This window comes from Syzygium oleosum, unplaced genomic scaffold, assembly GCF_021117445.2.
Source record: "Syzygium oleosum isolate NSW1041296 unplaced genomic scaffold, Sole_v2.1 Sole_v2.35, whole genome shotgun sequence".
Taxonomy (NCBI): domain Eukaryota; kingdom Viridiplantae; phylum Streptophyta; class Magnoliopsida; order Myrtales; family Myrtaceae; genus Syzygium; species Syzygium oleosum.
In genome coordinates, this window is record NW_026607519.1 from 1,798,443 (window position 1) to 1,809,075 (window position 10,633).

A 10,633-nucleotide genomic window follows, 5' to 3' on the forward strand; every position below is an offset into this window, starting at 1 on the left:
GATTGAGAAGATCCAACATCACCTAAATTATATTTACTATAAAATTCATTATATAATTCTATTACTACGTTTTTAATCTCACGTAGCATGGTTGTAACATTTACCGCATCATAATGTAAACATTGATAATACGTATGCAAATAATCACTTAAACCATCTAATTTGCAACGCGGATTAAAAACACAAGCAACTAAATAAATAATGAGAAATTCGCCATAATAATGTAGTCACTTCATTTTCATTGTTACTATAGTATGTTGTAATTGAATATCATTTTCATATTCGTCAAAAATTCTAACAATATTAATACACTCTACTAAAAATAAATGCGTAGTAGGATAATAAACACCGGACAAAGTATAAGTTGCATCATTAAAAACCTTTAAAATATCTAAAATTTTTTGCAAATACTTCACTCTTGTGGGTATAAATTAATCTGAGGTATATTATTAGAAATGAATGCACATAATAAATCTTTATATTCATAAGATTCACCAAGCAAGTGGAAAGTAGAATTCCAACGAGTTGGAACATCTCTTGGAAATCTTTTTGGCTTTTTGGCATTTTCTCTACAAAATTTACCCCATTCTTTCATTTTTTGGGGATGTTTCCATAAAAATTGAATCGTCATTTTTATTGGTTCAAGAAAAATATCAAGATTTTTCAAACCATCTTGTACACATAAATTTAAAACATGACAAGCACATCTAACGTGAAAAAATTTCCCGCCAAAAGCGGGTTTACAAATATTTTCTAAATCGGCAATTGAAGCGGTATTTGCCGCGGCATTATCAAAACCAATTGAAAAAATTTTGTTAAGCAAATAATATTCTTCTAAAATTTGCCTAATCATTCTATAAATATTATTTGCCGTATGCTTACCATCGAAAACTCTAAATGCAATAACTCTTTTTTGAATACTCCAATCGTCATCTATCCAATGACATGTTATGCCCATTTAAGAATGCGTTTGCCAATGATCACTCCAAATATCACTACTTATATGCACGCATCCATTAAATTGAATAAAAAAGTTTTGTAAATCCTTTTTTTCATTTGTGTAAAGATCTTTAATTGTTCGTTTAAGTGAATTTCTAGGAACACGTTTTGCTTGTGGAGCACATGCTTTTTGTACAAATTGATTAAAACCAAATGTTTCTCCAAAACTAAATGATAAATGCTCAACGGAAACAAATTTACCTAATTCTTCCTTATAAGTTTTTTCATTAAAATGAAATAAAGGGGAAGTGTGAGGATTGACGTACCCGAAAATTTGTTGTTGCCTGATATCGATTCCCACTTGGATTGGATGTTTGCTCCTAAGATGTCGTTTGAATGTTCCATATCCTTGTCTACCTGTATATTTATATATTTTCCCACAATGTTTACAAATTATATCATACCTTTTTTCACCAATATCAAACCTTTCCATTTTCGTGAAGTGATCCCAAATGTCAAATGTAAATTCCCGCTCCGCCTCCTTTGTTGTAGATATTTCGGCAGGAGGATGAAGACTTTCTTGCGTCGAGACGCGCTCCACATCGGGAAAAATGTTGATTTCATCATCTTCAAAATCTGCATAATCACGAGAATCAAAAGAATAATGGGATTCCGTCATGATATTCTTACCTTTGCCAGTTGGCACTCGACTTCCACTTGCCATTTTTCTAGTGGATTGAGAGAATTGAGCGGATTGATTGAGAGAATTAAGAGAGAATTGCGCAGATTGAGAAAATTGAGAGAATTTAAGAGAATTTGAGAGAATTTAGAGTATTGAGAAAATTCGAGAGAAGAGAATTTGAGAGAATTTGAGAGAATTGAGAGTATTGAGAGAATATGAGAGAATTTTAGAGAATTTATAAGAAAAAAAATGAGAAGAAAATTTAGGATAAAAAAAAAAAGCTAGAGAACCGTTGCAATTTGCAACGGTTATCTTTTTAAATTTTTTTAAAATTTTAATTTTAATTTTTTATTTTTGCGGCTTTTGCAGGCTGCCCTGACAACGGGCCGCAGCAGGGCCTGCAGACGTGCAGGCCCTGCTGCAGGGTTTTTTTTAATTTAAATTTTTTTTTGGAACCGGGCCCGGAACCGGCGGTTCCGGGCCGGTTCCAAAATTTCTGGAATCGGAACCGGGCCCGTAGGCCACGGGCTGGTTCCGAACCGCGGGCCCGGTCAACGGGCCGAGCCCGGGTTTGACCAGGCCGGTTCCGGGCCGAAACCGGCCCGTGGCCATGACTACTTATACGGATTTGGAAGGTGTTCAACTCAAGTTGGAGTTACAACTAGAAACTTTTAAGGTAGTGGATACTTGTGCAGTAACAAACATAGACAATACTTATGGTGAGGTGAAGCATGCAGAACCAACATTTGATATATCTATCGAGTCTGATAACGTGTGTGTTCGATCTTCTAACATATATGGATGTGACCATGGTTTTGCTTTATTGTGATTGAGGAGTTTGTGCCAGACTCCTTGTGGAGCAATTAAATGTGCATGTAAGTTCAAATGAGACTTGGACTTGAGAGACATTTGTGGTGGTTAAGGACTTTCTGAGAGGATGTGAGAAAAGAGTAGGGAAAATTAAGATTACAATGAATCGGTTATGACTTGACTTAAATATCAAGTTAAGATGGATATTCTTGATAATATATCTCGAATTTGAGTCTTGTGAATGAAATTTGGTCGGATTAAATTGTGTATAAGTAGGACCCATATGGCATTGAAAATAAAATGTTGAATCCTTAATCAGGAAAGTCCTTGTTGGACCTGGACATGTGGCCGACTTGATAAGGCCGCTCGTGTTGTCCATGGAATTTCCTTTTCCATGTTGAAGTCGGCCATGCTACTCCATGTTTCTTTGAGTTTATGTAGTTCGTCGAAATTTTGTCGGTTGGATCTTTTGATTTGCAGTGGCCGCAGCCATACATGCAAAAGTGCTACATGCTTTCGTGAATTACATCCGAGCATGAATCCAATGGTGTTTGATGTTTTTAGGGTTGATCCAAGTTTAGCGCGAATAAAAAAATCCCATGAAGGAGTGATATAAAAGTTGATAGGATTTCTTTTGTCCATAACATAAAAGCTATTTTTTAGAAAATCCTACGCATTCTCTTCCTTCTCCTTCGTTAACAATGAAGCTTCTCGCGCGACTTCTCTATAACTCGTTCATATCGAAGTTTCTCGAAAACGATGACGGAGTCGAAGCTCTTCTCCTTCATAGCTCTCTGATTAATGAAAGCGGCGAGAGTTGAAGCACCTTCTTCTTTGTAGCTCTCCATTTCACATCAAAGCTTTACGGAAGCGGCGAGAAAGTTTTTTTGATTCGTAAAGGTAAATAATCATACTCTCTCTCTCACACTAGATCTGGTATTCTCTGGCTACAATCTCGTCGATGTCACTATAGCATGTTTATGTTTTTTATCATAGTCAATTCATCTTTAAAGCAAGTACAATTGCATAGTCAAATATTTGCTAATTCTGTAGGTTGCGTTGACTAGTTTGTCTTATTTAATTCAACTTCAATTGGTGGCTTCAAATTTCGCATCTCAGGAACTCCTTCCATAAACGTCCCACTCAATAGAACAGGGTATGGAAAGGAGTTATCATTCTGTTCAAAAGTGACCATTATTACGATGAAAAATCAAGTGTATGCTACGTGACAATTTTGCTAGTGCTGCTGCCTTTATATATAAGAAATTCTCCTTGAATTAGGATGCTTCTAAGTGGTACGATAAAGCTAATCCTATCAACTTGGGATATCAAAGGATTTAAATTGATATAACATCCAAGACAGCAAGGTCTAATCTCCTCTCTTGACGAGAACACTATATATTTTTCTTTTTATTTTCTCTATATACTATTCACATTTCCCTTTTGATTTCGATGCTTATTACCTTGTTTATCTAATTTTTCTTTCCCCTTGCAATTACCCTGTCTTCCATTCCTCGTAGAATAAAGGGTGATTTTGCAAAATCATTACTTATGATTTAACTTTTTATTAATCACTTGCCGCTTGAGATACGATCCATACTTAAGGTTTAGTCCATTAAATTGTTGAGGGAGTTGGCAACGGGAGTTCGTTTCCTCTGTATTGAGAAAGGCTAGAAAGAGTCATCAATAATAATGAATCAACTTGAGAAAAGTGTCAAAAAAGTCCTAAACCTTTTGCATTTGTGCCAATTTAGTCCTAAATCTTTTTTTTGTGTCAATTTAGTCCTAAACCTTTTGCATTGGTGCCAATTTAATCCTATACCTTTTTTTGTGCCAATTCAGTTCTAAACCTTTTGTATTTGTGCCAATTCAGTTCTAAACCATTTTTATTGATGCCAATTCAGTTCTAAACCTTTTTTTTTGTGCCAATTCAATCCTAAACCTTTTACATTAGTGCCAATTCAGTCGTTCCGGCGAATAGCTATTAGCCAGAACGACTGAATTGGCACCAATGCAAAAGGTTTACGACTGAATTAGCACCAAAAAAAGGTTTAGGAATCAATTGGCACCAATGCAAAAGGTTTAGGACTGAATTGATACCAAAAAAAGGTTTAGGACTAAATTGGCACAAATGCAAAAGGTATATGACTTTTTTGACACTTTTCCCAATCAACTTTGGTTCGTTTCTTTTGCGTTCGTGTATTTTTTGCAATAATCATGGATTGATTCGGAGAGATTCTGTGAGAATCTGTTGATTTGAAAAAGACATTGTTTTAGATGATTATGCTATTACCTAACATGCTAGTTTGTACTTGTCTAATGTTATTATTTTTTGTCCTCATTAGAAATTAATCACGATAATAGAGAAGAAATTTTTAGCATTTTGATATTAGAGGAGATAAACCTACATATTTGTTTACTGTGTATATAGTTGTGGTGTCCACTACTTTTGAAAGGCACTACCATAAGCATACATTGAAGGATTGCAAATTTGTTAGAAGCCAAGCTCGTTTAGATCTCCTTGACCGACTTATTAACATCAATGACTTGAATTGTGCGGAATAACTTAGGATGGATAAACATACATTTACTCTACTATGTGAGATAGCACGTAGAATTGGTGGGTTAAAAGAAGATAAGACTTGTCACTATAGAAGAACAAGTGGCAATGTTCCTACATAGACTTGCCCATCATGTGAAAAATCATGTCATCGAGTTCAAATTTATGAGGTACGCGGAGACAATAAGCAAGTATTTTAACTTAGTTTTAAGTGCGGTATACCTGTAATAAATTTACCTAAAACTAATATTTTAAACACCAAAAACCCTAAACTGATATACCTGTGACAAATTTACCCTTAATTTGTTTCTGTTAAATTTTACTGTCAAATTACTTATTTATTTCTGTTAAATTTTATTGTCAAATTGCTTTGTTAAATGACACGCGGCAGTTGACTGATGTATTAGTTTTATGTTTTATCCTCCATTTGTCACATGTGTACCAGTTTATGATTTTTTGTGGTATTAATCCAATTTGACGGAAACTAACGGAGGGTAAATTTGTCATAAATGTATCAGTTTGGGGTTCTTAGTGGTCAAAATATTAGTTTGGAGTAAATTTGTCACGGGTTTACCAGTTTGGGATTTTTGGTGGTCAAAATATTAATTTGGGGTGAAATTATTATAAGTGTACAAATTTAGGATTTTTCGTGATATTAATCTTTATATAAAAGGGATGGCGGAGCTTTGCCCCGCCACCGGCTTCGTCACCTGCTTCTCATTATCTCACCTTTAATTTATTCGTGTTTTGGAAAATGTACGCAATTCAACGAGAGTGTCTTTTTAACTTATTTATATAGTTTGTTTGCAACTCTTTTTGTATTTTCACTTAGGTAAATTCCTTCTTTAATGTAATTTCATATTCAATATAAAGTCGGCAATTTCACCTTTCAAAAAAATTGACTCATCCAATTTGTAGGCGCTCCGCCGCGTGCCCCCTCCGCCAAAAGAGGACATAAGGAAAGCATCCTATATTAAGAGATGTTAACAGTTCGGTTCGAAGTTTTTGAAAATCCTAACCGAGCTGTTAGGGTGTACGCTTGAATCGAACCGAATCAAATCTCGGGCCGAACCAAATTAGGATTGGATCGGTTTGAAATTCGGATGAGAAAACCGGATATTAGAATTCCTCATGGCGATTTTAAGAGGGACGAAAAAGAACATTCAGCTTTTGTTGAGAATTTCAGTTCAATTCGGATCGGTTCGAACCGAAAGACAAAGAACAGTTATTTTTTCACTATCCAAACCGAAACCCGGACCTAACCGGAAATGGACGAAATTTTGGTTCGGTGCCGGTTTCGATTTGGTTTTTAACACCCCTAGGCTGTATCCAAGACGAAGAAATGCCCCTGGAAAACTGCTTAATTTACAATATTGCCCCTGGAGAGCATCTCCTCCATTTGTGAAGAGAATCCCTTCAATTTCACGGGACCTCTCCGTTCAGAACCGCATGTTTTTGGTCCCGAACTTCTCTGGCGGAGAAGCTGCTACGATGCCGGAAGAGACCCTCGAACGCCGGGGCTCCGCCGCCGCCGCCCCTCTCGTCTTCTCCGTCGTCATGGCCTTCCACTTCCTCTCGTGGTGGTTCGACCGCCTGAAGAAGGTAAGAAAAGTCGCCTCGTCCGGTGTTGCGCGGATCCTCCGTGTTGGAACCACCACTCGTGTCTTGGATTCGAGCCCTCCCATCTGAGGCGATGGAAGAATTTGAGCCGAGTTGCTATGATGGAAAGTGGGTCGATGGATTTTGATCGAAGTGTTTTGTTTTCAGGGGGGATCGATGAGTGCGGTGGAGATCCAGCTGCGCGAAGAGATTAGGGAGCTCTTGAAAGAGGCGAGCTCGTTGTCGCAGTGAGTGATTCGCATTGTTCGGTTTTTATTTTTTTGCCGGTTTTTCCTGGTAGCGATCGGTGCGATGCGGGTTTTCTTTTGCTTCTGGTGGCGCGTGTATTGGAAAGCTGCAATCTTTCTTTCTCGAATTGCTTTTTCCCTTGCTCGGTCGATCGATTCTCTTCATAAAGGGAAGTGAAACTTGTAATTGTTTCGAGATGTTTATCCAATCCTGCATAGTCCCATTTGGAAGAACATATGTGGGTCACGCCCCTTTTTCGTTTTATTTTTTTGTTCTTTTCAGATTGGTAGGTGCATATTTGTGATTGGTGCCTTCTGGGTTGTCAGAGAAATAGCTTCGATGCTTGTGGGCCATAGCACCAACATGTTTTAGCTTCCTTGGATGGAGATTTTCAATCTAGAAAGGGAAGTATAGGACTTCCATCATATGTTCGTGGCTCTTTAAGAGTGTGATCTCTTTCCGATGATTGTTCCCGTTTCGCTTATGCTTGTATTATGGATACTTTTCTGTGTGAAAGTTGTCGACTTTCCTTTGGTTAACCTTTTTCTTGGGGACATTGGATGCCATGCGTAGTTGTGTTATATTTAGCATGTAATTCTGCTGCATATCATATTAAAATGACATGAATTATTGCTGGTTACAGGCCATCAACTTTTGCACAAGCTGCAAAACTTAGGAGATCGGCAGCTGCTAAGGAGAAGGAACTGGCAAAAAGTATGTTATATATTGTGAGACTTAATGTGACATTGTTCTGGTTGAATGTTGGTTTCTCGAGGACTACCAGATTTTCTATTCATCAAGCAGTCTAAGCTTTTCTTACATTTTTGTTTTTTTAAATTTTGGTTGCATCTTGAGGTAGTATATATCTAGAGTGAGGTGGATACGTTCCCTTATCTTTCTCCTTCGCGCAAATGATCCCTGCCTCTATTGTATAGTTGCATCGCAATAGAGTGATATAGTTACTTCTTGTTTTGCTTTTAGTGTTAAGTTTATCTGCTTGATCGTCATGGTGTTTGGCTGGTTGCACATGGGTCCTTTTTTGGGAGATTTAAATGAATAAACTTTCAGTGTTTTTGGAAGACTTGAGGTTTTGGTGGGGTGTCTTTTTGGCTTTTTTGACTATTGAAGAATGCTTATTATCTAGTTCTAGAAGCTTGGCCAGAATCAAGAAATCTGAGGTCACTCTGCTTTGTAGACAAGGCTCATTCTGTACTTGACTTACTAGCTCATGTAGTACTTCCCCTTCTTGCTCTCTGTCCTTTCCTCAAGAAATGTCATATTATGTGGTTCTAAATGATGTTTAACTTAGCATTGCATTAAGTTCTGGCACTTTTAATGCTCTAGTGTACATTGGGTGAATTATTCCTCGGAATCAAAACTGGTGATGTTTGGACTAGATTGTCCTCTGTAATACAATTGCCTTTCGGGAGGTTAATTCTGATCTTATTCCTTAGAGATCGTTTGGGCAGCTTCTTCGGATTTCAATTCTTGATCTCTAGAAATATTGTTTTATTTTTTGCTTTATACTGTGAAGTGTATTCATAAATTCTTATGACTTACAGTTCAAGAATCATGCAGCAGAGAGATGAAGTACTCCTATGATTTGTATTTGAGAGTGCTGTTTTTTACAAAGGTGGTTCAAGATTTATAGCATCATTCAGAATAATTGTCCTACTGTTTTGTAATCGATGTTAATATATGTGGTTGTCTTCTGTAGGTGTTTACGTATTTTGTGCTGATTTGCTGGTTTTGGAAGGCTCCTATTGCTATGATATCTCAGCAGCTTGTTCAACCATTTGGTAATTTTTTGTTGTAACCTGAAAAATGTGAAAGCTTCATAGTGCATTTCCATTTGCTGCTTTTACTTGAATGCCCTTATATCTGTCTCAGACCATGACCAGATATTTTCTCAAAGATGCATAGTTGTAAATTTTTGTTTTTTAACTCAGTGCTGACTACCTTTCAATCAATATTTGCTTCTATTTCAGGAAGACTATTATCATGGGGAGCTGGAAGCCATTTAGGTGGCAATGTTATGGTATGCCCAATTTTATTTAGTATCTCCTAGCACGCTTTTCATACTATACTCCTTACAGATCATGTACCAAAAACCAGAAGAAGGGTTCTTTGATTTTTTGGGCTAAAGACAGTGCTGATGTTACCTGGCTACGGGTTCCCCCAGTAGCAGGTGGACTGTACTTGTACATGCTTGCATGGTCCTTACTTCGCTTCTGTGATTTTTTTGGAAGGTAGAAGAAATATGATATGTTTACAAGCATACGTATTGCTTGCTGCTCAAGATAAGATGCGCATTCTTTATGCTGTCCTTTTTAGAAGTTGGTTCTGTTAATGCTGGTTAAGCAGATAATAAATAAAAGTGGCATTGAACATGCTGATGCAAAAGTAAAAAGAGGAATGAGTGGTTTACAATTGGTGGTTTTTTGTAGAACAGCTGGCGGTGCTCACAAGCCAATTGATTGGAAATGTTGATTATTTTGAACTTTATTTCATGTAATTTCAGGTTGGGATCATACCCTGGTTGATACTTTCTACAAGGGTCAGCAGATTCGTAGTTAAACACTTCAAATGATAAATAGGCAATATCTATCTGCATATATCGCTGATTGAGGATCCAATTCAGTCATCGTTTCCGCAATGTGGGCGGGAGAGAGGAGGTCAAATTTGTGCAGATCCTTTTATATCGGTGCATCATTTTGCCTCACATTTTTGTCTCTTTCCTTTTACAAATTATGTCTAATTCAGTTTTGGCGTTGACCGTGTAAATTAGCCTCTTTAGAAGTTCAATTTCTTGCGTCACCTGAAGTTTGGTAGAAGTGAATCCACTTGTATTGTTAGTGTTGTATGTTGTCATATATGCTCAATTCTTTCCCTTCATGCGTTATTGTAGGAACCTGCCAATATCTTATTTTTATATGGGGTGAAGAACACTAGAAGTGCCAAAACTTATGTACGGCGCTCACTTTAGTGCCAAAAGTTTGTTTCGGATCACTTAAGTGTCACTTTTTTGAAAAAACGATTACTTAAGTGCCAACTTCGATTTGGGTCGCCGGAAATCTGACGTGGCCATATTTTATAAATTTCTCAGTCCTACGTGGCACGTCGGCGCTGACGAGGACAATATTTAATAATATTTTAAAAAAAATTATTGATTTTTTTCTTTTTTTTCTTTTCTTTCTTCTTCTTCTTCGTTTGGCCAGTGGTCGGTGTCCGGTCACCGGCCATGGCCGGCCGCCTGGCCTCGCCGGCGGTCGCCTTCCCCGGCGACCCTCGGCGAGACCGCCGTGGCTCGGGCGAGGGCCGGCCTCGCGCAGATCCGGCGGGGCCGGCCACGGCGGCCTCGCCGGGGTCGCCTTCCCTCGGGCGACCCCCGGTGAGGCCGGGCGGCCGGCCATGGCCGGTGGCCGGTGTTCGCTCATCGGCCAAATGAAGAAGAAGAAGAAGAAAAAAACAAAAAAAATCAAGAAATAATTAAAAATTCGAAATTTGCACGTGGAAATGTCACGTAGGACTGAGAAATTCGAAATATACACGTGGAAATGCCACGTAGATTAAAATTTTAATTAAAAAAGTCACGTATTAATTTGGTCGGAATTTGTCGTCGTTGGTACTTAAGTGATCGTTTTTCTCCAATTTTGGCACTTAAGTGATCCGAAACAAACTTTTAGCACTAAAGTGAGCACCGTACACAAGTTTTGGCACTTCTAGTGTTGTTCTCCCTTTTTATATGTATGACCGAAGGTATTTGTCTGACAAGACAAACTAGGATGTACAAA

General features: G+C 37.8%; 1 protein-coding gene across 1 annotated transcript; it reads left to right on the forward strand.

Annotated features, from left to right (window-relative positions):
* Positions 1–6,430: 6,430 nt before the first annotated feature.
* Positions 6,431–9,734, forward strand: LOC115676976 (protein GET1). The gene is made up of 7 exons (XM_030600025.2): positions 6,431–6,593; positions 6,759–6,838; positions 7,483–7,553; positions 8,402–8,472; positions 8,557–8,638; positions 8,828–8,877; positions 9,361–9,734. The coding sequence occupies exons 1-7, from the start codon at positions 6,441–6,443 to the stop codon at positions 9,427–9,429; spliced, it is 576 nt and encodes a 191-aa protein (XP_030455885.1). The 5' UTR covers positions 6,431–6,440; the 3' UTR covers positions 9,430–9,734.
* The last annotated feature ends 899 nt before the right edge of the window (positions 9,735–10,633 follow it).

What these genes read in the sequence shown, in the direction of transcription:
- LOC115676976 (XM_030600025.2), top strand. Translation starts at nt 6,441, where the DNA reads ATGTTTTTGGTCCCGAACTTCTCTGGCGGAGAAGCTGCTACGATGCCG. An exon ending in GAGGCGAGCTCGTTGTCGCA is followed by an intron (nt 6,839 to 7,482) that starts GTGAGTGATTCG and finishes TGCTGGTTACAG; the next exon opens with GCCATCAACTTTTGCACAAG. An exon ending in GGAGAAGGAACTGGCAAAAA is followed by an intron (nt 7,554 to 8,401) that starts GTATGTTATATA and finishes TATGACTTACAG; the next exon opens with TTCAAGAATCATGCAGCAGA.